Genomic DNA, 26938 nt, shown 5'->3' with positions numbered 1-26938 from the left:
TATTTATTTACTACAGAGGCTTCTAGGGCACGCGTTCTCCTTACATACCGTTACATACAGTGCTGCTTTTAATATTCCATCTGCCCGGCAGGGTGAATCCCGTGGAATTACACGGAGTGGTGTTTCTTTTTAATTTGGGTTTGTTTTTTTTAAAAAATAAGTTCTTCCCCTTCAGAACTGGTGGCACTTTAAGGCTCCATGATTGTTAAACAAGAAGCACAGCAAGTCCCTCCAGGAAGAGCAATAAAGCGTCTCTTCTCCTCTCCTACAGATTAAAGCTGTTTACTAAAGAGGATTCCAGTCTAGGTAGCATGTAAATAAAATGTCCCACACATGCCCCACGGTCTAATCCTTACAGCAGACAGAATTGTCCTTTTGGGTCTTGCTGCCATTCAGCTGACAGGCTGAATTGGTCTCCTAACAATGCCTGACACATCAGGCAAAATCCACTGCGGGAATAACACATAGCTGAGAGCCTTTGGAGTCCTGAAGCCTTCACTTTGCAGATGGTAATTTACATACTGTTTAAATTAAATAGTAGCCTACATTCCACTCGACATGCAGAGGGCAAAAAAATCCTGTTACAAGCATATTCTCAGTGGTCAAATTGGGATCAATTAAAATAAACACATTTCTGTTTACTTAAACTGGCAAACACCAGCGAGGGTCCTGCCTCATTCTGGCTGCAGATTTTGTTTAATTCATCTGGTGCGATAATAAACACGCTAAAAGCAAATGTTCCATTCAGCTTTTCAAGGAAGGGGAGAAACTATAAAGCTTAACAGCAACTAACAATGCAATTGCAGCGTCTATTGTGAAGGAGAGCAAGTGTTTTTTGTTTTGTTCCCCCCACCCCCTCATTCCTTCGCGCTGTGCATGGAGAGATGGACGGTGACAAAAGCAGGGGGAGGGAGGGTAGCTTGTAAATTTGCATTTACACTTTAAAACTTGCTGGAAATTAAAGCTAAATGGGGCTTGAAACCTGAGATTTTAGAAAGCCTGGAAAGCTGGTTTTACTGGAAACAATGCGGCCTCTACTGTCTAACACAGTCAGCAGCACTGCGCAGTTCTAGCCGCTACCGATAATTGACTCGTTTGATTTCAATCCATTTGTACCTTATGAAAAAATGATTGTGGATTTTTTAAAAATAATTCCTCCTCTGTTTGTTTGAACTTTAGAACAGGCGAACGGCACCTGCTAGCTTGAGGGTATAAATCCTCTTCCTTACCCAGCTGGGCACTCAGAAGATCTGGATTCGGTTCCTGGCTCTGCCACACCCCTTCTCTGTGACCTTGGGTGAGTCACTTTGGTCCTGATTCAGCAAAACACTTACTTTAAGTTAAGCGCATGTTAAAGCTCCGTGGTCTGCAAAGCGAAGCACATGCTCAGCTGCTGGGATATCACCTCTTTCTGCTGCAGTTTTCCCGCTTTTTCCCCGCCCGGTCTGTTTAGGTGGTAAGACCTGTAGTGCAGGGACTGTCTTGTATTACGTGTCCATACAGCACCTGGTGCAATGGGGTCTTGATCTCAGCTGGGGCCTCTAGGGACTATAAACAACTTGCACCCACACCACCTGGCAGTGGCAACAGAAGATTCTGCCCAGCGCAGCGCCTGTAGTGAGCTGGCGCAGCCTTGCTTTGCAGGGGGCAAGATGGCAGCTTGATCTCTGCCCCCTTTCATTTCTCAGCCTCTCTGGCAACATTAACAAGGATGGCAATTAATTAACGGTGCTTTGTTTGTGCCGTAGACCTTGGTCTATTCAGGAACGGACAGAGCTCCTCCACGCTCATTTTGCATCGCGGCTAACAGAAGGGAAGGATTTTCACTCGCTGGGCAGGGTCGAACTGAGGCCCTGCAGGCCCCGCTTGACTTGATTATGCTTTCTGTTCCTAGCCGCCGAGCCTGAGGTGTGAGTCAGAGACAGACAATGCCCTACAGAGGAGCTGAATGGCTGCGTTGGCATGCTGGAGCTTTGCCACTCCAATGCTGAATGGGGTTCCCATGGAGACGTCCATACATTCAAATGGGCTAATTCAGAAATATGGAAGGGGAGATGCAACTTAGCAGGTTTTTAAATATGATTAGCCCCGATTTAGGGATATGGAACATATTAATCACTCTGATTCAGATCACGCCTTGGAGACCTTTAATCACCAGGTTTTAACGAGTCAGGAAATATGGAACTTGGGGATATTCTCCCTCCTCTCCTCCAAAAAAAAAAAAATCTTTTTGCTAATAAAAGACAGCTCCTGGCTCTGGGAGTTCTTCTTGGACCTGGGCTTATTTACAGAGGGTCTGCTGAACCCGATCCAAGAGTTATGCCTTTGATGAAGATGCAATTACCTACAGACATATGAGCGGCTGGGTCAGAACAAGCTTTTCGATAAGATTTCATTAGTCTGGGAACTTGGTTAATTACTGAGAAACCACTATCACATTCTGCAGAAGCTAAAAAAGCCCCGCACTGTGTGTGGTTTCTAAGGCAGACCAATCAGCTAGTGACATGTAGAGTATGCTGGCCACAAAGGTCAACGTTTGGGCTTCAATGCAGCAAAGCAGCTACGCACATGCTTAACTTTAAAGCACATCAGGGGGACTGAAGCATGCATTTAAACCTATCGCATTTCTGTAAAGCAGGGAAGTCTGTGTTTATGTCCCATTGACGCCAATAGGTCTTAAGAACATGCTCTAAGTTAAGGATGTGCATTGCCAAATCGGGTCCTTGGTGACTAAAGTCAAGCACCTAAATAAGAGGCCTGACTTGCAGAGGAGTTGAGCCCCTGTAGCTTCTGTTCAGTATAGTGCTTCTGCATAAATATGGATTCACGCCCCATTGGGAACTGAAAGCTTTGGCCTTACCCACTACATGTATATCCTTAGCTAAAAATACATAGAGCTGATTAGGGGTCAAAGAGATTTGGGGGCACTGAGCTGGGGACAGCACCTTCAGCAATGATGGAGGCAGGCACCATGCCTGGATATGGCCTACTGGCTTCAGGGGACACTGGCAGAAACAGAGCAAAGAACAAGTTTTGTTTCACTTGCCTGCGCTCTTCCCAGAAGTGCAACCTGGTGGATAGTGGGTTGGGGTCAGGGCTCGGCCCCCATCCTGCCCAAACATGCCTGTCTGGGCAGATAATTGCGTCAGCTGCACTGGCTGCCCCCTGTGGGGGTACACGAGGATGGGAGAAAGGACTTTTGCCACCTGCTTTCCACATCTTCCAAAATGCACATGCCCGGGGCCAGCCATAATTCAAGCGCTGCTGGTTAAAACCCCACCACCGTGCAGCGTGGGACAAAAATGATCATGGACATGGCTATACCAGTGACTGTGGGGATGCCAGGCTGGGAAGCAGAGTCAGCATTGTTGGCTCAGTTCTCAAACCCTGGGTTCAAAGCCTGACTCAGGTCAGAAGCACCAGTAAGCCAATGGCCTAAGTCTCCGATCAGCCTATGTCCCAAACACCTTGCCCTTCCCCTGCACCATTTGGCACTGCTGACAGTCTGCTCAGGAGAGACAGGTCTGGAGTAGCTGGCGCAGGGGCACTAGGGAGTCCAAGGCTGGCCTGGCAGAGGGGCTGCAAGGTGCACGTGGCGAGACCTGCACTGAACAGCCAGGGGTGCTGCAGATTAGGACAGGGATGCTCTTCTAGAGCTGTGTTGGTTCAGGGTGTGGGGGGAGGCTGGGTCTTGAATGGCTGGCTGTGCTGCGGGTCAGGAATAAGAAGATGTGAAATAACTGCAGATGAAGAGCTTGCATAACCCTGCCTGTGCCTCCTCAATGCTGTTCATCCTCACTCCTGCCTGCCTTAAATGTACTCGCAACAATAAAACAAAAAGATAGAAATCCCTGCTCCAGAAAGTTGAATCGAAGACTCGGAGAGTACAGCCCCACCGATACCTGACCGTGTTTGCACCTTGCCATGAATACAAACAGCAGAGACACAGCGCACGACTCAACACTGAGAATGACTTGCCTATTTCGGTCGGCGAGGGCCTAACAGTAAACCACCACATTATATGAATAATGTTACTATTACTCATACAGCTGTGATTCAAAAATAAAATAACCCCACTGCATCCTGGTGCCCTTTGAATTTGAGGGGTTATTTATCCCACTATTAATATACAGCCCCTACGGATCCCCTCCACCAAAAAAACAAAAACAAAAACGGGAAAGAAAAAATAATGCCCCTCCCGCCCCAAGGCCTCAGTATATTAATAAATGTGACGCGGTGTCTTCAATCAAGGGCTGCATCAATCTGGAATAAATTTCCAATTCATTTGCAAACTCTCTCCAAGCTCTTGGCTTTCAAATCAGCTGAGGAGAAGGACTTGCACAGGTCTCCTTGCTTATCGGTTTCCTGCCTAGTTTGGGGCTTTTGTTCTTTCGCGGATTGATTTTTAAATACTTCTGTAATAGCAACAGAGTGGCTCGCAGGAGCTGGCCCAGGGTTTATTAAGTTGGATTAGGGGGTTTTATTCTTTTTCTTCAAACAAAATAAAAGGGATTTTTTAAAATAAAAAAAATGTTTATTCAGATTTTAATTTGCGTTATGCACCGGTGTGTCACGTAACTCACTCAGTCCTTGTCCCCCCAAAGACTGGCAGGAAACCTTGGAGCGAGCTAATGAAACAGGTTCCCCTCGTGGTTTTCTGCCAGCTAGGGCAGCCGGGTGCTCCTGCCCTCCCCCATTAGGGGAGAAAGGGAGGCTTTGGTATGCTTTCTGCCCCGCCTGTACAGCAAGGCTGGGTGTGAGACAGCCCTAACTATCTTACTGTGATGGCCCCACTAAGTAGGGCACTACAGCGCCCATGAGCCCCCTCCCTGCTGCACATCCCCAATCTCCTGGCCAGGCGAGGGGAAAAGTCCTGCACCAGAAAGTAACTGGGCTCCGTCCGGAAGCAGCGGCTGCCTGACGGCAGGGAGCTGCAGAGAAGCTGAATGCAAAGGGGAATCTCCAGGAACAGGATACAGAGCCAAGTGTGGACCAGGCAGTGAATACCGTACGTGACGGCGGGGTGCAGGGCTGTGTGGGACCTTACCGCACAGTGGCAGCGGCTGGGCAGGGAACCACTGCAGAGAGGCCCCAGTGAGACACAGTAACTGAGTCTGACCTGGAAACCCACAAGCTCTTATTTGCTTGAACAGAGTCTGGATTGGAGAGGACACCTGAGACTCTAGGCCCGGACTCTACATTGGACGGCTCCTGGGACCCAGACATTTCTTGCTATGGCTCACTTTGAACTGTAACTGTTTCAGCCTCTGTACCTAGGGTATTTGTAACCTTTCCCTTTCCTGCCATGCTTAGTAAAATACCCTGGCCCTTCGCCATGTGTCCGAGCACTTACTGGGACCCATCAGGACTAGCCGTCACCAGGCCTCACCGATGAGGCAACCACGGTGCTTGCCTCTGAGTTTTGGTACACGGGGCACATACCGGCAACGTAAGGGGTGTGGCGTACTTCATGACTGAGCAGCCTCAATCGTTCCCCTGAAGAGACCAGCCTGTAAGGAGGGGAGCGGTACCTTCGCACTCCGGCTGCACGCCACTCCAGGAGCCGTTGGCGTGGCAGGTCCTCTCCGACGAACCCCGGAGGGTGTAGCCTGGTTCGCAGCTGAACCGAACCGTGCTGTCCACACCAAACTCGTTGCCCAGCCTGATGCCGTGCGAAGGGATCCCTGGGTCACCACATGTTCCCTGGCTGCCTCCTGCTGAGCGGAGAAAAACACTTTGTCAGCAACAGCCAGGGGCAGCAGTGCAGGCGGCTGTCCTGGCCCATCTTCCCCGCAGCGGCAGAGAGGAGTTACCAGAGCTACACAAGAAGCTACCACAGAGTAGCCAGTCCGCACGCTGCATCCTCTCATTAACCTTCTAGTTATCCACTGGGATCATGAAACCATAGTTATTGGAGACTCGTAGATTTTAAGGTGGGAAGAGACGACTGTGATCTTTAAGCCTCATCTCCTTCACAGCGCAGGCCCATAGAATTTCTCTTGGTAGGGGGAAAACCACCTACTAACCCATCCACTCCCTCTCCCTGCCGTCCCAGGGACGGATATCTTCCAGTGTTCTGCCCAGTCGGTTTGCTATAAATACCCCTAAATGATAAGGCTTCCACCCTTCCCTTGGGAGACTATACACAGCCACTATGTTTTTTGTCTTATAGCCAGTCTGAATTTTCTCCCTCAGTTTCACCTCTCTGATCCTGGTGACTCCCTTGGGGACGATGTAGCAGAATTACATAGCGGGCCAGTGAGCTCCAAGTTCCCTTTTTGCACATCGGTGATGTGGCGGGGGGGAGGTGCCTAAAACTGCTCTCCCACAAGTCAGCCAAGCCTTGAAATGTGGTGGCCGTTACAGCCCTGGCATGGCACGTTCATCATGCCGCACACATCACTGTAGTAAGTGGGGAGGGTGAAATTCACCCGGTGTGGAAAGCAAGCAAAGTCTGAATTTAGCCCTTGTGCTGACCTTCTGCACAGGTGGTTATTTTATCCCAGGTGTCTACTGTCTTTGGAAGCTCATTGCTATTTAAGCACTTGCAAAAGAGGTCCCATTACTCCCGAATCTCCAGAAAGAAACCTAGACAGATGCAGAGACCTTCTGTAGCAGCTGCTTAGGCAGCAAGAGGTTTCTTTGCCAGCATCAGTCAGGCGGATGGTTCCCCTCCAAGTAGAAATGATGAGATGCTCAAAGTCTCCCGCCCCAACCCCATTATCCTTGCAGAGCAAGGAGCTCTTGGCTTTGAAGCACAGACACGGTAGGAACCCAGCCAAAAAACATCCGCTCGCAGAAATCGCTAACGCTTGGCACTGCTGGCGGAAAGTTAGGGGGACATGAAGAGAGAGGCAGCTGAAAAGGTTGCCTTGCAGGGATTCTTTGAGAATGTCTCCCCACATCCCAGGCTCATGCCACGTCTGTCTATTATCAGCTCTCTCTGCTAATGATCACTGTAAACACACCAGCCCTAATCCAGGGAGCAATATTTCACTCCTACAGTTAGAGCTGAAGCCCCTGGCTCCCAAGCCCTCTGTGTTTTGCTACAGTAATGAGCTTTGCGGCATCGTGTCGGATGTAAAAAGTAATGAAGACATTTGTCATCCAGGAAAATACTAGTTTTTAAACGGGTGAAGGGAATTCCTTTCTCTGGCCTCACTGTTCTCCTCTGCAGGTGACTTATTCCAAAACGGCTTGTTCTGATTTGCTAAAGCCACTGTCGCAATTAACGAGCTGCCTGCACATGGCAAAACCCTTTCCATTGGAAACAGCCTCGACTCGATTCTGGCCTCTGTACAACCACTCTGGGCTGTAAAGGATGGCCCCGGAGGAGAATTCCCCCAGTGCAGGAGCAATGTAGGGGTGGCATAGATGGCCCTATGCTGCCCTCAGTGTAGGGGAGTGCTGGGGGCAGGAGGTGGCATGCTGGACAATGGAGAATCAGGCCCTCAACTGATGTGTTTGCATTGCTGATTATTAAAGCACAGGCACAAGACAAAAGATCCGATTCCCTATCACCTTGGTCCTTATCTGCACCAGTGCAAGTTGAGTTTGGTGTGAAAAAGTAGCAAATCAGAATCGTTGGCCGACAGGTACCAGTGGTCACGTTTCACGCCCACTTTGCGGGGCTGGAAACGACTCACATAGGGTGCAAGGAAGCTGGGAGGGGTAACGGGGAGGAAATCAGGTCCCAAGTGGTTTGGGGTTTGTGGCAGAGGGTGGAGCTTTCAAAAGCAGGTGGCACTGGCCTAACTCTGCTCCCTCTAAAGTCACCGGCAGACCTTCCACCCCACTGGTTTCAATAGGAGCAGAGTTAGGCTAATGCTGAAGGCTCTTGAAAAAAATGGATATGAATTAAAGAAGAAACTTTCCAAGTGGCCATAAATCACTAAGCAAATCACCAATTGTTCTGTAGATACGTCCTTCAGAGAGGATGAAATTGCCTCTTAATATTTTTCCCCTTTTAAGTGCAGGTTAAACTTGGTCAAGTGGAGCTGCTAAGTCTAAAGTGGCATAATTAAAAATTAACCACTCACTCCCATTGCTTCTGCTCCATCTAGAGTCCCATCTCCTTGGTGCCTTGCTCTCAAGGGGATGGAAGGCTGCATGGGGTGGGAGTGGGATTTTACTCAGCTCGGGCAGTTTTTCAGTTCCATCGGGGAGGGAATCTGCTGATTTTGTGACTGAAGAGACTTGGATATCGGTGAGGGACAAGACTGGAACAGGGATGGATCCCCCTCCCTGATGCCCTATCTCAGATTCTCATAATCATAGCTCTAGCCACCCTCTACCCCTTCCAGCAGCAGCTTCCTTTGAAGGGACTGAGATTCTCATAATCGCATGTGATGTTTGCGTATCAGGACATTTCTCAACTTGGGGGGTGGGGAGAAACCCCACTCTGGTCCAGAGTTTCAGAACAGCTCAGCTCTCCATGAGGCACCAAGATGAGTGGCCAGATCTCCAAAAAATCTGCCAGCAAGTGTTGAGAGGGGAGCTGAGGGTTCTTGTAAATCTATCCCTTATTTTGATACCTGAGCTCTTTTGAAAATATAGCCCTGATTGCAGGCAATGAGCACTTGGAAATTGGTTACCGCGAGTCTACCTCTGCCTGTCGTGGATACGGGACATCCCATGTATATGTGCAACATCCAAACTGACGTGCGGCACACGGGACATGTGCATGAAGCAACAGATCAGGTGTGAAGCCTGAGACGGGCGCATCTGACTTATCTGCATGCAGGAGAGAGGAAGGGAGAATCTGAAGTTACATTGTGAGGAGCAATTTGTGAGTACGAAACCTCCCCCCCAAATCAAGGCTCTCCACAGAAGCACAACAGAAGCCACTGAATAGCAAAGAGCAGGCTGCAGTATTGACGTTGCCGTGTTATTTGTTATGTTTAGGGCATTCGCTGCAATGATTTATTCATCCTGGGCCACAGGACAAGGTTTACTCGTTATCGGCACCCACTGTCCAAGGTGCTGGAGGCTGGACCCCTGAGCTCCAGCTGGGCTTTCCAAGTCCTGCAGGATCCAGATCCCTCCTTTGTTCAGAAGAATATAGATCTGAGAGGCCTCATGGCTTCTCTTCTCCAGCTGGAGGCCGGGTGGAAGTGTGGTGGACTGCCCCTCTGTGGGCCTGTGAAGAAGCAAAGGGTCATCGCACTAACCCTGGCCAAGTCTCCTGGCCTTCTCACCTGAGCAGTGAGGGAGGGAGCCACTCCAGTGCCCGTCCAGCTGGCACATGCGAGTGGAGTTGCCAATCAGACTCCGCTTCCCCAGGCAGCTATAGCGGACGACAGACCCTACCGTGTACCTATCGCCTGAGATCTGGGAGTGGGGCGGGGAGCCAGGATGGCCACAGGAAACCACTGAAACAAAGAGAACAACATTATGGCTTGCGTTACTATTTAACTGCAGGGGACGAGCGTTCAAAAGGAAGGTGCAATGGATGCAGCTGCAAAACACTCCCCTTTTGCACCCACAAAGTGGAATTTGAAGACACAGAGCAATCAACTGTTATGGGCCAGACCCCTCAGTTGGTGTAAATCAGCATAGCTCCACTGACTTCAATAGAGCCTCACCAATTTACACCAGTTGAGGATCTGGCCCTATGTGACCTTACATGAACTGCCCATTGAAATCTTGCATACCCTTACTCCCTACTCAGAGGAGCTGGCACAAGTGTCATGCACCACTGAGGTGCTCAAAACAGAGTTGCAATGGTGCACAAACCTGGCATTGGTCCCTGGGGTGGATTTCACCGGGGCTGGTCATGTAAACATTTGCACAGGGGCTGTCCCAGGTCTGTGCATGCAAATACCAAAATGCACACGCGAAAAAGGATTTTCCAGGCATACACTTTGCACATTCCCGTGAACATCCATCCCCTATTAAAAATGAATATTTACACACACACACACACACGCATGCACATATTCCTTGGCAGTATGGGATTCTGTCAACACATAGCCGTATTAGATGCAATGTCACACCTGATGAAATTACTCTGGCAGCTTGTAAGAACCGCTCACCCTATGATTGCTACTAAAAACACTGTTAACAATAATCAATTGGTTTATTTAGCTTAGCTATTAGGGTAGATGAAGCTTGGCTATTCACAAACAAGCTGACAACTCTAAAGGCGATTAAATATGATCTGATCTAAAAGAGTCTTTATGTGAGGGCCATTAGAATTTCTGAAGGGAAATATCAGCAATGGATGCATTTCCCCCTTCTGCGTAGGTGGAATGCATGATGTATTCTTCAAGAAAAAGAAAAGGGTGTGGATGTTTATATAGAGTACGTGGGCACTGAAAGATACTGACACAGAGCTGTGACTAAAACCAATGCCTTTTGCAAAAGAAATGAGTTTGATAGCTAATAAACTCATACTGAAACTAACAATTCAATAATGGATACTCCAGCAGACACATCTAAGCTAAAAATCTGTGACTGTACTGGGGGTTGTAAAGCATTTGTGTAGACAGTTGGAACAAATTTCTTCTCTTGTGCTAGATTTTGCTGTGGTAGATCTCACTTACTGTATCAGAGTCCCTCTTCCACCCCTTAAAGAACAGGTTTTTTTCCTTCTCTAAAATACTCACTAGCCAAAATGTTCAAACCTGGGTTACCTGAAGGTAAGATTCCTGGGTCTACATTTTAAAAAGTGAGTAGTGATTACAGGCGCTAAATAAAATTAGCCTGATTTTCAAAGGTGGTGAAAACACCCATAAAATCCTCTGAAGTCAGTGGAAGCTGTAGGTGCTCAATGTTTTTAAACCACAAGACCACGTTTCTTTAGCTCCTTGGCTATGGATGTCAAGAGCCCGGCTTGAGGCACCCAGCTATGAGAAGGTTTGCTATTTGATTTGAGAGCCTGTAGATTCTAAGGTACGTGGTTATCACTTGTCAATTTCCCATGGCTTGTGCAGCATGCTTATAAATGTAAGACGGTGACATGCTGGTAACAAAGGAAAAGAAAATGTGCCAAAAAACTAGTTTTTATGACTTGGTGGGAAAAGGATAAATAAAGGAATTTAAAAAGATTGAGGCTTTGGAACAGCTCAGCTGAATGAAACTTAAGGGGCTAGGTAGGAGAATTGATTGTCTCCCTCCATTTCTGACTGTTTGATCTATTTGTCCTGCAAGGTACAACTCCTGAACAGCAGATGCACCAACGGCAAGTAAAAGAAATCCTAACGATTTTACTCTTGAAGAAGGAATGTAAACACGAAAATCAATAACCATCGCTCATCTGGAGCTGGTGTGTTTCCCTTTCGCCTCACTTGCCCCCTGTCCCTACCACATAGCCTTTCTTCCTTGTTAAGTGCTTTGTGGGTTTCATGGAAAATTGACTGGATCCACTGAGGAGACTTTAACTGAAAGGTTATGTCTAGCTGTGCAGGAAGTGAGCATATCCATCGAGAGGTTCTGCTTTCTCTATCTGCCTGAGCGGCTATATAATTTGCAATCACCTTTACCGGGTTACAATGACCCATTTGGCTGCTTTGGATTTGCTGTTGGGGACCATTAGGTGCATGGTGAATTATGCCATTTTCTCAGGGCCTAATCCAGTGCCCATTGCAATCAGCGGAAAGACTCTGCAGCCAGGCCCCAAGTGCAGTGTGAATTAGTTGCTAGTGCACTGGACTGGGACTCAGAAGACATGGGTTCTATTCCTGGTTCTGCTGCTGGGTGACCTCAGGCAAGTCACTTTGCCTTTCTGTGCCTCAGTTTCCCCATCTGTAAAAAGGGGAGCGTGATACTGACCTCCTGTGAAGTGATGAGATCTAGTGATGAAGAGGTAGGTATTACTATCATTACTAGTCCAGCGTCCCCAGCTGCCTGACTAGAATGAACCTCCCGTACTGGTTTACAGATCTTGTATCTATGGGTTTTGTACACTGCCTCTCCCCCATTGTACCTAAGCACCATAGGATTGGATGATGCTGTAGTACTTGAAATTTGTTATTATTGTTATAAAATGTTTTTCTTACACAGTGTCTCATCCTGCCTGGTTCCAAACACCAATTTTTGGGGTTATATGGGTCCAGACTTGGTTTGGGCTCAAAGTTCTTGGGCCTAATATGCTTTTAAGGTGACAGCAGCATGTGTGTACACGCACACATGTGAGCTATAAAGCACTCATAAGCAATAATACACCTCAGGGTGCATTACCTAGGCTGCACTAAAGGCATGTCTCACGAGACAGAAAGAGTTCTCCAACACCTCAGCAGCGTACCTCGAACCCAAACTGCACATCCTGGAGTGTATTAAGATGGTTGTTCTGATCAGCTCTGAGCGGTGCGGCTACTGGCTCAAAACCACACAGCTCAGAGTTCCCATCTCCCAAATCAGATTGCTCCCTTAACCCAAGCCTTGGCACAGAATCCCATATCTTTCTTCACTGTGCCTTTACTTATAAATATCTGTAACTAACTTAAAGGCAGCAAGCATTAACGCTACTTTAAGGGGAAAAAAAATCTACAGCATGACTCAAGAAGCGAGTCCTCTGGAGCCTGCATTTTGCAAAAGAGTAAAAGCAATGAAGGTGTTTATTTTGATACTGAGCTGACGTTGCCTGTCTCCAAAGACATGTGAGCGAGTGGGTGTGTGGAAGTTCGGATGTGTATGAGCTGTGCTAAATCTGCTGTGGCTAATTACATGCTGCCTTGCTATAAATTCCCCGTGTGGTATCTACTGGAGAACTGACGCTTCTCTTCGCCACCTACGATATTGTTGCTGGAGCGGAATGGGGTCAGGAATCCAAACTCAAAGGCGTCTGCATTTCATTGGTGGGTGAAAGGATCCCCACCTAATCTAATCTCTCTCTAGACCATATTTTTTCCCTTCTAGGGGCACCACCCAAAGCCTGGTGAAGTGGATAGGAAGATGAACACTGACTCCAATGGGCTTTGGATCAAACCTTGTAGGCATCATTCAGCTAAAGAGTGATGGAAACCCTTTGAGATGAAAGGCTGCAATGGATCATTTGAGCGTGACTTCTTTAGCAATGCCCTAAACAAAAGGGTTACGCTCTGAACAACTTACAAAGACACTGTGGGAGGGACCGGTCCCAAGTGCCATCCCCCTGACAGGAAAGTACATGTGTGCCCAATAAGTAATATCCATGGCTGCATTGATATGAGACAGTTGTTCCAAAGCTGAATCTGTGAGGACCACTTGGCTGCACTTGACGGATGCTGTTTTCCAGGTGCCCGGGGTCAGTACAGTTTACAACTGCAAACAAATAACAGAAAACAAAAATACAAAACAAAGGGTGTAACAAAGAACAAAGGACTCTCTCAAACAAGGAGAAAAAGGGGAAGAAATCTCAAGTCACACATTCTGCAGTTTGGGTTCTTTCTTTTTTCTGTCTTTTAAAAAAAATCAAACAAAATCATTGGATTTAAAAGAAGAGATCATCTTCTGGGCCTGATCCTGCCATGTGATGTGCAGAGACAGAGCCTCGCTGATTGGCTCACTGCAGGATCGGGCAGTTAGCGAGCAGGTGAGAAGAGCTGACCTTGCCATTGACCAGGCAGCAGTAGGGACAGAGATAAGTGGCTTGACAGAGTGTAGAGGAATGGAGTGCAGGGATGAGGAGGGGAGGGAAGGAGGGAATTTGGTAAGTGAACTTTAATGCTAATACTGAAGGAGGCAGGAAGCCCTGGAAATGAGAGGGAAGAGAGGTTAGCATATGGGAACATGATTGAGTGTTTCTGGGTCAGATCCTTGGCTGGTATGGATTGGTGTATCCCCACTGACTTCAGTGGGGCCTATCCGGATTGAGACCAGCTGCAGATCTGGCCCAGTGATTTTTTTTCTTATTAGCAATTCACACTTCGATAGGGTGGTAGGGAAGGGGCTGAAGCCTCAGGATCGGGATCAGCTCTGGGGTGAATAGATGCAGCGCCCCTGAACTCGGGGGGGGAGGGGTTGTATCTGCTTATGCCACATAGGAATGTTTGGCCTTCAAACATCACTCTTATGTTCCTACTGAGCTGCAAACTCTGCTTTACATTGACTCACGTTGGCATCTAACTGGATTTCAGGAACCAGGAGTAACCAAGGATGTGGCACAGAGAGAAACAAAGTCCAACTCATCTTGATCACAGGGGGTGGCATTTGCACCATTCCTTCATCAGCAAAACCCCCATCACATCCTCTCTGTGCTTCCCACTTACACTCCCCCTGCTGCCTTCATCGCACCATGTCAGCTGAAGGAATGACTAAGCAGGAAAAACAAAACACAGCCCCAGTCTGCAAGGGTTTTTCCCTGGGCCAGAGTCGCAGCTGGTGAAAACTCGTGGAGTTCCACCCACGTCAACAGACTGACGTGACACTGAAGGTGACGGCACTGCACCGATTTACACCAGTGGAAGATCTGGCCCAGGGTTGGTAACTAGAAATCAAAAAGTTCACGATGAAAATAGAAGAGGAGTCCCCTGTTGGGGCTTAGCCCAGGGGCTCTGCTCCGTGCGTGGAACAAACCCTTCTTCTACCTCCATTTCCCACGCAGCCCCTCTGATGCACCCAAGTGCGTGAGGAGGGGGAAGCCGAGCTGCTGCTATTCCCTTGTCACAACCCGGTTACTCCTGAAGCCATTTCTGATCCTTGGACTATAGCTCTAGCCACCCTCTACCCCTTCCAGTAGCAGCTTCCTTTGAAGGGCCTGAGGCATTCATACGCCCCAGGCCTCAACCACAGTGGTCGAATGAGGACCAGAGGGAAGATGACTTACTGCGGCAGGTGGGCAGGGAGTTGCTCCACTGGCCATTCGCCAGGCACTGTGACTGGGATGCCCCTTCCAAGTGGTACCCGATGTTGCAGACAAACTTGGCCACGTCGTTCAGGTTGAACTGGTTCCCCTGCGTCAGGCCATTGGCTGGGTTGCCTGGGTGACCGCAAGTGATGGCTACAATCAGAAAGTGGAGACATTACCTCTGTGGCCCCCATGGTTGCAGAAAGTGAGACTGGAAGGACAGTTCTCAAGCAATAAGGTCACCAAGAAAATACCACCATATTCCACAACAGCATCGAGGTCCATGTCTTTGGAATGACACTCATTTACACCTGCTGTGTTGTTACTGCTGGGGGCATTTCCTAAGGGAGTTCAGCACCCGATTCCCACTACATTTCACTGTGATTTGGGCACCTAACGCCCCTAGGCTTCTCTGAAAATCCCAGCCATTATTATTAATTCATTCGCGGAGCACCCACAGAGGTGCTAGGCACCACCCAGACATTCAAAGCCATGAGGCCTGATTCTTCTCTCGCTCCCCCTGGTGTAAATCAGGAGCAACCCCACTGAAGTCCATGGAGTCACACTGGGCAGGGCGGGGGGAGGAAGGGGAGAGGAAATAGATTTAACCGGAAGAAGAAAGTCAGGTACCTAGCTCAAAGAGCTTACAATCCAAATGGCCTGAGATGAGAGAAAGGAACATAAACCTCCGGCTCCAGGGCGTAAATCAGCTTTTAACTGATGGGGGTTAGGAGGAAACCCAGAGTGTCTACTGCGGGATTTTCTCATACCTTCCTCTGGCGCAGATAGGCCCCTGTCAGAGACAGGGTGCTGGGCTAAATGGACCAGGGTTCTGACCCACTGTGGGATGCTTATGTTCTGAAGATAATGCAAGGGGCAGGGTGGGGACAGAGAGACAATGGACACAACAATAGGATTATGTGGACAACCAGTAGAGACAGTGTTGGATTTAATACAGGCTTGGTTGGCTCATGGCTGGTTGGCCTCCTACCCCCCTGAGAGAAGCATGGTTGGCTCACAGCTGCTTGCACACCCCTACAGAAACAAGCCTTAAAGAAGGATTTAAAGCCATAGCAACCCTACTGGAAGGAGTAAAGTTGGGGACCTTTACTCCAGAGTACAGCAGTATTTTCGGTTTGCAAAGGAAGCTTGAGGATTTTCAGCTAAGAGCCTTCTGGCCACGTTAAGAACATGGCATCCTTTGATAGTCAATAAGAAAGCAACATTGACTGGAAGACATAGGAATTGCCATGGTGCAACAGACTGATAATCCATTACCAGAAGTCCAGTGTTTTGTCTCCGACAGCAGCTGTGCCAAATGCTACAGAGGAAGGTGAGAACAAACAATATACCTGGTCAATTGGGCAAGACTATACCACGGGGAGAGAAATTTCTTCTGGACCCTAGCTGGTGACTAGTTTAGGCCTTGAAGCATGAAGATTGACAGCCTTTTGGTGCTACTCAAAGCAGACATCATGCTCTCTCCGAGGTATCCATGAGTCACCATTAGGGTCCTATTATAGCAGTTGTGAACTAGGTGGTGGATTCTTTGTCAACATAAAAAGGAGAGTCTCTCTAGACTGCACCTATCTCAAATTCCAGTTCATACATAGCATAGCAACTCTTGTGGAGCAGGTTTAAGAAAAAAAACATTAACAAGACAGGGAATTATGATGGGATAACACAATGCCCCACTTCTATATAAATAATGACACAGCCTCAAGGCATCTATTTTCAAAACCCAACATTGCTCCATTTTAATTACTTTAAATGCATGTTACCCCAAAGGGCTGCTGTAGTTTTAATTACTTTGAGGCCATCTTTTGAATATCAGGCCCCTGCACAGGATGCTCCGAATCCACGAGCAGCCAAATCAGCTTTTAATTGCCAAAAAAGGAAATGAAGCTAAGCTAAGCAACTGAAAGTCCCATTAAGGCCCCTGTGTTTGAAAGGTAGGTCACCAGTGCAAAGTGAATTGATGCAGTCAGGCCATGGGACCCGCTTCATTCTAATGGGCTGGGCGTACAGCCCTTCTGTTGGATTGGTTCCATGAGAAACCAACCGATCCATGAAAAGGCATGTGCTTTACAAATGCTGTGGTTTAATTAATCTAACTGGCTGAAGGTGTGGTTTGAAAATTCCCGCCAGTCAATAACAGTTGGCTACCCAGCAATCTGACTTACTGGCCCGGGCTCATTACTCACCTCGCGGGCTAAATGTGTTTTCTGCTTCTCATTGTGGTTCACAGATGGCTAGTAACGATGAACCAAAATGTTGCAGCTAAACTCTCGCACACTTTGGGTGTATTCGAAATCCGGTATCAGACCCTGAGCGCAATTTTCATATGACCGTTATCCTCATAACAGAATGAAGGGAAAAATGGGTGCAAATGGCTCTGAATTTTGGAGCACCCATAAAGTTTTGCAGTTTGAGCCCATCTCTAACATTAGACTTGTGTCGGTGTTATTTATTGTTTTGCAGGGCAGCTACTGGCTGCTCTGTATCTTGGTTTGAAATGGATGTTGCTATCATATCTGAGCACATAAAGCTATAGCAGGGATAGAGGAGGTTGGAAGCAAACAACTGGCAAACCAGGATATGAAATATATGGACTGCGTCATCTGTTGATAGGAAAATATTAACATCATAGTCAGAAATCCAGTGAATTATTTCATTAGCTTATTTACTGAAAAGAAAAATTAACATTCTGGGCAAGGTGACTCCTAAGAATGTGTCATAGGATAGGGACTAATTCTCCTCTCACTAACACCTGTGTAAATCAGGAGCAACTCCACTGATGTCTATAAAGTTGCCCAGGTGTAAATGAGGTGAGAATCAGTATTTTGAGCCAGATTCTGGCCTCAGGTCTAAATCCAGACTAGCATCATACATTTTAAAGCCAGAATGGGCCATTATGATTTTGTCTCCTGCAACACACAGGTCCAGAGAATGTCACCTGGTCATCCCCACATCCAGACCAATACCCTCTACTTCAACCACAAGTTATCTTTTAGGCAGAGATCCACCCTTGCCATGGCGGTTTTTCTATATGACTTCAATACAGTTTCTCCAGTTTGATTCCAGTGGAACTGAGATCAAAATATAGAATGGTATTATTCCATTCCAATATACCACCCAGGACATGGTCCTCTGGCACAGACACAAGTGCAGCAACTTCATAAGCCCTCATCAGTTAAAAATATATGAAGAAAAATAAAATAAACCTAAGAAAAAGGTGAGAGAGTTTGTGGATCTGACACTGAAATGTGCACAGAAAATCAGTGGTCAATATTTCAAATCTTGCCACTCACACTACACATACAAAGTATTTTCTTGCGCATGCAGGTGAGATATTTGTGCACATTTTGCATTCACAATAGTTGTGTGCTCCTGAGGGAGGCAATTTGTGAAAATCTGGCCACAGGTATTTTAGCAACGGGAAATTCTTTGTGCAGTAGGGATCTCTTGAACATATGGTAGATTAGAGGCACAAAATCAGCAGGGGCACAGCTCATAAGAAAGCCCATAAATCACAAGTTAGCAAAATGAGGATGCTCGCTTACACAGTTTGCCAGTCCGATTTTGTTCCCAGCACGGTGGCTGAAATCACCCTCACTCTTTGGAACGCCCTGAGAATTAATTTGTTTGCTTCCAATTCAGGGCATCTTTTGGAAACCTGATTACATTTTATTCTCTCCCTTTTTGAAATGAGTTTTAATGCTTGTGAAAGGTGCCAGATTCACAGCCCTTGAGGCTGGTGCTTGGCTAAGGAGAGGACAAGCAGTTCAGAACGGGCTGCAGCCAATGTTTCTCATCCATGTGTTTCAACTTTGAGCCGGAAGGACCAGCTGCAGGCATGAGATGGCAAGTAGCCTCCATGCTGACTCAACTCCACGGCAATGCAACACGCCAGTATCAGTTCAGAGAGGCACGGGGGATTTTTTTATTGTAGGAGATAGGAACAAGACTGAGACTATCTTCCCAACCTCCAATCATTAATACAAGCCTAGCTGGCAATCATTTCTCACTAGGGCTGAAACCTCGACTGATCACCTAGATGCAAAATGCTCCCTCCCCAACCAGCTCCAACCAGTCCTTCCTTCCTTGCTTGTTGAAGTGACTTTTCCCCCAGTTGCTCTCTCAGTCTCTGAACTCCTAGATGAACAATGGCCGGACACTTCCGCCTCTGTCCCTTCAATGGCAGGGCTAAATAAACCTGACAACATACTTACGCACACAGACAGGAGTTTTTCCAGACCAGTGGTGGTCCTGCTGGCAAATCCTCACCGACATCCCAATGAGGCGAAAGCCAGGGTTGCACTGGTACACCACGCTGCCTCGGTAGTTGTAGTTCTCTCCGTTGATCTGCCCATTGACGATGGGGTTGGGTATGCCACAGTGCCCGGCTGGATGGGGCACACAAGGGAATCCTTTCAGAACTGCGAGCACGCAGGGGCCGGTGGCAACAAAGCAAAGGACTTGCCATTTCGGGATATGGGGCCTGACCCAAGGCCTGTGGGGCCAATGGGTGTCTTTCCACTGACTGGAATGTGCTTTGGGGTCAGGCCCGGGGGCATTTCCTAAGAGGGTGAAGGGGCCTAGTCCCCGCAGTAGTAAATAAAATAGCAACAAATAAAAATAATGTATCCCTTTTATATACCTCTTTCATCTTCACAATCCAAAGTTTGTTACACTCATCAATCAGCTGAGCCTCAAGTCCCATTTAAACATGTGCTTAAACCCCTTTGAATTCAGTGGGAGTGAGACTTAAGCACATGCATAAATTCTTGAATGGGGTTCTGGTCTCTCATTCCTTTGTGAAACATAATTCATCACTTTACACAGATATCACTCCAACACCTACCCAAACATTTCACTTCAGTTCCACTCCAAAGCCCATTAGCCATGCATTCCCGCACACGTGACCCCACCAGGGTATAGCCGGTATTGCAGGAGAAGATGGCCGTCGCGCCGTAGATGGTTAAAGTCCCAATCCTGTTCCCACTGGGAGGCGTTGGCAGGTCTCCACAGGAGATAACTGAAAGAGATCCCAAAGTATGCAGTAAGGAAGAGCAGCTGGGGGAATGCTTTGGAATGTAATGTAGTCTGTGGAACTAATTGTCACAAATTATTACTACGGCCAAGAATTTATCAGGATTAGAAAAAGAGGATTAGACGTTTACATGGCTAATGAGAACATCCACAGTTGCCTGACACAAGATGAAAACATATGGGGTATAAACCCTCATGCTTCAGGACATAACCCAAACTCTAACTGATGGGGATCAGGAAGAAACATCCCCTATGGACTGGTATTTCCATAATTGTTCAGTATGGGATTTCTACAGCATCTGGCAATGGTCAAAGTCAGAGACAGCATACTGGACTAGACAGTCTGATGCAGGTTGGCAATCTCCATATTTTTGTATTTCAGATGCCTTTTGGGTAGATATACAGAGGTAGCTGGGTGACATTTAATGGCCTGACATATAAAGGAGGTCAGGCTAGATGATCTAATGTTCCCTTTTGGGCTTAAACTCTATGAATCTATGAACGTTCGGGCAACCAGAGTTCTAAAGAAACTATGAAGTTAACATCAGAAGTGTGACCCCAGAGACATCCGTATTTATTCCCTTCCAGTGACTGCCAGATCAGCTTAAAAGTCAAAAGATATATTCCAGGGAAGATGCCCAAAGTTTGGATGACATGCCAAACTTCCCCAGTGATTGGGGGGAATGTGTGGATCCAAAGTTTAGTTACCACGAGCTTTAGACTGAGGTCCCGCCCACAAAGTTCAGATCTGACCCTCTTCAAGCTTTCTGTCTGGCCAGTCTCTAATATTTTCAAACTCCCTAATGCTTCCAACTCAACATGAGGTTTGAGGATTGAGCTGGGTTCTTTCTGCCCCCTCTCTTGCCACCAAGATTCTGCAATTGGAATTTAGCTGACAATGCTCCCGACGAGGCAGAATGGGAGCTCACTCACTCCCAGAACAGGTTGAGCCCTGAAACGCCAACAAGAGCAAAATCTTGCGTCTGACAGTGAAGTCGGCAGCTGCATCTCCAGACACAAAGGTTGAGTAAAAGTGCCATTTCGAAGGTCTAATTTTTTTGTCTCTATCTGCACTTAAGGAGAGAAAAAGACCTTTCACAAAGGAAAGATCTAAAACACAGCAGTTGCATCAGGACAGACAGGATGCCTGGAGGAGTCACTTAATTCATTTGCCAAGAGCATTTTGATTTACAGATCTACACAGTTTGCTCTTGTAAACTTGGCATTTTTGTCAGATTGGAAGCTCAAGTATGATTTTAAAGTAGGGTTTTTTTTTTGGTTTTAAATGCAAAGTTCACTATGGCGCTAGTGACAGCTGGCTGGCTGGGATCTGACAGCAAAGGATGGACAATTGCATTTGGGTCCACGTAGAGCTGTTCTAATTAAATTAAGAAGCAGATCAACATGTGGTCCATCCCTTGCTCCTAGCTTCCTTCTACTTGAGGAATTTGGCAGCTCAGCAACCAAGGCAGGGGTAAGGGTAGGGGTCGGTGTGTGTGTGCATGCAGGGGAGGGGGCTTGTGGGCTTGGTGGGGAGGAAAACAGATTCCCCTGTGAGATGTTTAACACTGCAGTCTGCCCAGGAATAGGCCACTGAGATTTGCCATCCTTACTTTTACACGTTGGCATAGGGTCACCTATGCTCCACGTCCCATTGGCCTGGCACTTGATGACCCGCTGGCCCGTGTAGTAGTACCCAGGGTCACAGATCAGCATGAGCTGGGCGTCGTACTGGTACTGGGTCTCGTAGGTCAGCCTCCATCGGCCATGCTCCACCATGATGCTGTTGATATCGGGGCAGGTGACGGCTGAACAGCCACCACAACCGTGGGGGAGCAAAGTGGGGCAGGGGGGGAAAAAGCAGAAACACGGGAATGAATTCAGGATTTCGCTTTGGGGCTCCTTCTGCCTCAGGGCTTGTAACAGGGTGTGCTGGTCCTTTAAGGAAGGCTTCAGCACCAGCCCAGCCTGTTGCCGTTTACAGCCCAGAGCCAGGAAATTCTGGGGGACGTAGTTTCTAGGTTTGATGGGAGTTGGTGGCTTGGCAGCAATGGATGCTGGGAAGGGGAGAGAGGATGCCTGCTGAGAGAGAGGTCAGGGGAAAGGAAGCTCTTTCACGTCTCTGTCCCCCACTCCCAGCATGCATTGCTGCCAAGCCTACAACTCCCAGGCATTATTCTTCCCAGAAGTGCCTTGTCCTGGGCTGAAACTGGACAGAGACTGTGCTGGGCCTGCAGCCTCCCTTAAAGGGCCACCACACCTTCTTTTTACAGGGCTTCTTCTGTCCTTTGCCTGAATATCTCATTTTTACCTCTGAACAGAGCTAATTACAAAACAGCCGGCGATAACCTGTGAAACACAGGGGGATAGTGTTAGGGCTTTGCCACTTAGGGGCTGTCCATAAGTTACGTAAGGCATTGGGGCGGGTCCTTAATTTTTCTTGTTTGTTTTGCTGTTACACAGTGTTACAAGGGGCAGGTGGGTCTTGAAAAAATCACCCCAAAAATGTACTGTGGAATTCACGAACCGCCCCTCGAGGGCGACGTCGTAGCTCTCACACACACGTTCCATCCAGCAGAGGGGGCAGTGATGCATATTTTTGAAGACCAGAAACAAAGCCATAATGTAACGTTCCCTTGGCTGGAGAGCCTTTTAAAACCACCTCGCGGATAAGGTGACCGGACCCAGCTGGGGGCTACTCACCCACGCACTGCGGAGGGATGTTGCTGTTACTCCACTGCCCTGTTTGCAGACACTCTGTGGTGGACTCTTCTCCGGCCAGCAGGTGGAATCCCTGATTGCAATGATAGACAGCTTTGGTACCCACTGTGTACTCCTTGCCAAAGACGATTCCGTTCTTCGGGGCTCTGGGCACTCCACAGGAGATAGCTGGGGAGGGGGAAAAATATTGCCCTCTGAGCTGAAATGTTGATAGATGGTTAATTAATAGAACTAGGCCCACTCCAGGTGCCCCCACTGGTGGGGATTTCAAGCCAGATCAAGGATTCATAGCTGGGCCGTGATGGACTGAGCTAACCTCCCAGATCCAAACCACTCCTAATTTTGAGATTTCTGAATCCAGATTCAAACTCAGTGCTGTGGCCCATCTCTAATAAACACAAAGGGCCAGATCCTCAGCTGGTGTAAACCGGGGCCGCTCCATTTTTCAAAGTCAATGGCGTTACACCCCGACCTACGTTTTATACAGTGCCTGTAATACTAAATAGATCACAAAGTGCTCCACCGTTTTGACAACAGAGTTGCAAGACTAAATAAGAAAATGACCTTTGTATTTAGATCCTATAGCACCCCGGACCTCAAAACGTATTCCTAGAATTAATGAATTAACCTGTACAATTAATTAATTAACCTGTACAACACCTGATTATATAATACAGAGAATTGTATAGTTTAGTTGTGGCAGAGGCAGGACTAAATTTAGAGTTACAGGCAAGAGGGAAAAAATGGTGATCAGATGACAGGTGAAATCAGATGGAGCCAACAAAGTGGAGTGAGGCAGGGAGGCTGTGCAAGGTGACTGGAGCTGCAGAGGAGAAGGCTCTCGCACTGTTATTGCTAAAAAGCTCACTGTAGTAGCCAGAGGGAATGGTTTGGTGGTCAGCTCGGGGTCCAAGAAACAGAGATTCTATTAACCCTTTCCATTCAAGGACTTGTGGGGCAGGATTCCACACCCGGAGTTAAGACAAGATACCTAGCTTGAAGGGGACACACCGATTCCTCTTCATTTCATCTATCCAAGTCCAGGCAGAAAGGGGCACCCATCCAAATTCTTCCTGATGGGGCCCTGCTTCCCTATGGGTCAGGTTCTTGAAGCATCAGGAAGAGGAAACCAATCCAAACATAGCTCCAGAACCTCTTGGCTCCCGGGATGAATAGGTCACCACAGACAAATGCGTTGTGACTAGCCTCTGTCCCTATTGCTGTGTTTTGTAAAGGGACCTGCTCAGTGCCACAAAAATAACATTTTACACACACAGGATTGCAGAATGGGGGACTCGCTGCTCTATTCAACTGCACCATACCTAATGAGTGGGGGAAAAGCTCCCACTGAAAACCACGAAGTAAAGATGGGTAGAACATGGCTCCATCCCCATGTACTCCGGGTAACCCAGTGGACCTCGTGATGACCACTTTAATACACTAAGCATAACAGATCGTTAGAGGCGAGGCTGCCCTTGACAACTGGGTGCCGCAGTGTTGAGAGCCCTTCCTGAATGAGTCTATCCCAACTGATTTCTGGGCACTCCCCCCTGTAAAGCGAGAGGCTTCAGGGATGGTGTCCCTAGCCTCTGTTTGCCAGAAGCTGGGAATGGGCGACAGGGGATGGATCACTGGATGATTCCCTGTTCTATTCATTCCTCTGGGGCACCTGGCATCGGCCACTGTGGGAAGACAGGATACTGGGGCTGGATGGACCATTGGTCTGACCCAGTGTGGCCGTTCTTATGCAGTGTGGTGGGCTGGAGTTCAAGGCCCTGAAAGTGTCTGGCTTAATGGGGCAGCAGGGACAGAGAGAGAGAGAGAGAGCGTTTAGAGGGGTTAGAAAGGGGGCTGATCCTAGGGGACAGAGGGGAGTGGGCGCAGAAGCTTGTCACCCAAGCAAAAGGCAGACTGGAATGGTGTGTGTCCGTGCTCCGAGCTTTGTACAACACACTGCACGTCATGCTGACCTCTTCCCGCGCCCACAGAGCTGGAAAATTGGGCAAGCAGAGGCTGTCTCTCAATCCCCTTTTCTTCATCAGCATTCACTGTGGCTGCAAAAGTGGTCTGGGGCTCGCCTCCAAATATAACAAGTGGGTTCCCGCCCCACTCCTCTTGAGTCCGGGGTAAGACGGCAGCCGGTCCATTTGGATTGATGACTCAGAGCCCACCTGTCTGGACTGGCGTAGGACGGCAAATGGGAATGGAGAGCTTGTGCAACGTTACGCTGCCGTCAGAAAGCAGCCAACAGAGCCTCGCCGCAAAATGCCACCACAGGCTAGGGAGGTGGAAGGAGATAACAGGACTTGTAGGAACTGCCGCTTTGGGGTGGACCCCTGCACCAAACAATGGTACATGTGGGTATCTCTATTTAAAAGGGTCTAAAGTTAATGTATTACGCGAGTGACCATCCCTAGAGAAAGAGCTTCCTCTGCTCAGCCACTGCGTGGGCATACTCAATGCACCTTACAAAGGAGGACTTGTAAAATGGGGAAACTGAGGCACAAAGACTTCCCCAAGGTCACCCAGTGGCAGAGCCAGGAATAGAACCCCAGTTCCCTGAATGCCACAGCAGTGCTCTAGCCACTAGATCACAGTTGCCACATTCAAGCTTCACCAGGATGGGCCCCCCTCTAGAGGTGAGAGGAATGTCCAGTCCTCCTCCTTCCTCCTCGACTGTGATAAGGGCCCTGCTATGCTAGGTGCTGTATAAACACAGAGAGAGACAGCCTTAAAGAGGTTAAAAGCCACGCAGACAAGGCATGCAATGGGAGAATATTGATCGCCATCCTACCGGTGGGGAACTAAAACACAGAGAGGTGATGTGGCTTGTGCAAGGTGTCACCCAAGGAAATCTGGAAGAGCAAGTCACAGTCCACCACTTCAGCCACACAACCAGCCTTCCTCTTATTCACCCAACAGGCCATGAAAGGTTGCAAAACTCAGAGCCAGTCAGGAGAGTGGCTTTTTGTGATACGGGCCCCATCGGGCGTTGAGTGGACAGACCCATCACATTTCATTCCGCACAGACCTGCCACTGGTGACATGGCTCTCCACCCTTACAGGTGCAAAGCACCTTTCATCTCATTCCCAGCGCCTGAGCCACTCAACGCTCCAGTCTGGAAAGCAATTAAGCAGCACCTAACATAAGCTGGTCTTGCTAATACACGTGGGTAATCCAGCAAACACGTATTAGCGGGATCAGGCATATCCCCGGTTGAAATGATAATCGCACGTATGTCACTTCAGCGAGCTAAGGAGCTTGATGAATCCGGCTAGGAGACGGGGTGTCTAGACAAGTTGCCATGCTGAATATCAATTTCATTCAGAGGTGAAAGACGACGGTGCTGGAAATTCATATCATTCTTAGCCTGTTAGCTGTCATTTGGTAATCACTTTTTTCCCACACATTATATCTGATCAAAGCAACTCAAGAGGTAACCACCAAGCCAATAGCTTTTCCTCTGGTGTCTACCTCACCCTGTCTCCCTCTCAGAGTCTAAGAGAAAGAGGAGACAAGGAGATGGTGGTGTTTAGGGACTTCGCCAAAAAGAGAACTCTCAGAAGTGAAAACACTTAGGGACCGATCCAAACCCCATTAAAGTCAGTGCAGGTATGTCTACACAGTAAAAAAAAAAAAAAAAAAAAAAAAGCAAACCCCACGGCAGCGAGTTTCAGAGCCTGGGTCAACTGACTCGGGTGTAGACATTCCCACTTGGGCTGAGCCTGGGCTCCAAGACCAAATCCCCAGGCCAGGTTTCAGGGCCCAGGCTCTCGCCCAAGCCCCAACACCTACACTGCTACTGCTATTTTTAGCTGCTGCAGGGTTTTGTTTCTTTGCGACGCCGACCTCCCCTGAAAGTCTTTCTACTGACTTCATTGGGATTTGGATCTGAGCTTTAGTGTGTATGGAACCAGAGAGCGGAGACTGCTCCATGCTTTCTGCTGGTGCAGGTATCCTTTAGCACCGATGCCATTTGCAAACCAGAGGACCTAGTGGCTGAGGCAAGGTACTGGAACTGAGCAGAACCAACTTCTGCCACAAGCTCCCAGCATGACACAAGGATTATCCCGTTTCCCGTTTGGGGAAACTGAGGCACTGAGCACTTAAGGCGGGGCTTTTCAAAGGGGCTGAAGAGAACTGGGTGCCCAATTTCCACTGAAACTCCAAGAGACTTGGACACATCATTCCCTAAGTTTCCTGTGAAAACCTTAAGCTGGGTATCCCACCAACCTTAAGCTGGGTATGCCACTTCCCCCATCTGTAAAGCGGGGATAAGCATCCCTCTTTCTGCCCACCCTTACTCTTGGGGGGTGAGCACCACCTCCTGCTGGGTGTGCGCACAGCACCTGGCGCAATGGGGCTCTAGGAGCTACAGTAATACACACAATAAATAA

The 26938-nt window shown here is 48.1% G+C and overlaps 1 protein-coding gene across 2 annotated transcripts in view; it reads right to left on the bottom strand.

Annotated features, from left to right (window-relative positions):
* The window catches only part of CSMD2 (CUB and Sushi multiple domains 2), a 563293-nt gene that overhangs the window by 37125 nt on the left and 499230 nt on the right, over positions 1 to 26938 (bottom strand). For both annotated transcript variants that reach the window (XM_037881906.2, XM_043532277.1), the window contains 8 exons: positions 22523 to 22708; positions 21433 to 21627; positions 19632 to 19805; positions 19000 to 19173; positions 14747 to 14920; positions 13054 to 13242; positions 9198 to 9371; positions 5532 to 5714 (listed from right to left, as the gene is read on the bottom strand). In XM_037881906.2, the coding sequence (XP_037737834.2) occupies positions 5532 to 5714; positions 9198 to 9371; positions 13054 to 13242; positions 14747 to 14920; positions 19000 to 19173; positions 19632 to 19805; positions 21433 to 21627; positions 22523 to 22708 (1449 nt within the window). The remainder of the gene's footprint in view (positions 1 to 5531; positions 5715 to 9197; positions 9372 to 13053; positions 13243 to 14746; positions 14921 to 18999; positions 19174 to 19631; positions 19806 to 21432; positions 21628 to 22522; positions 22709 to 26938) is intronic.

The sequence above is a fragment of the Chelonia mydas genome, chromosome 19 (genome assembly GCF_015237465.2).
Source record: "Chelonia mydas isolate rCheMyd1 chromosome 19, rCheMyd1.pri.v2, whole genome shotgun sequence".
NCBI lineage: Eukaryota > Metazoa > Chordata > Testudines > Cheloniidae > Chelonia > Chelonia mydas.
This window is presented reverse-complemented; position numbering and strand designations above follow the sequence as displayed.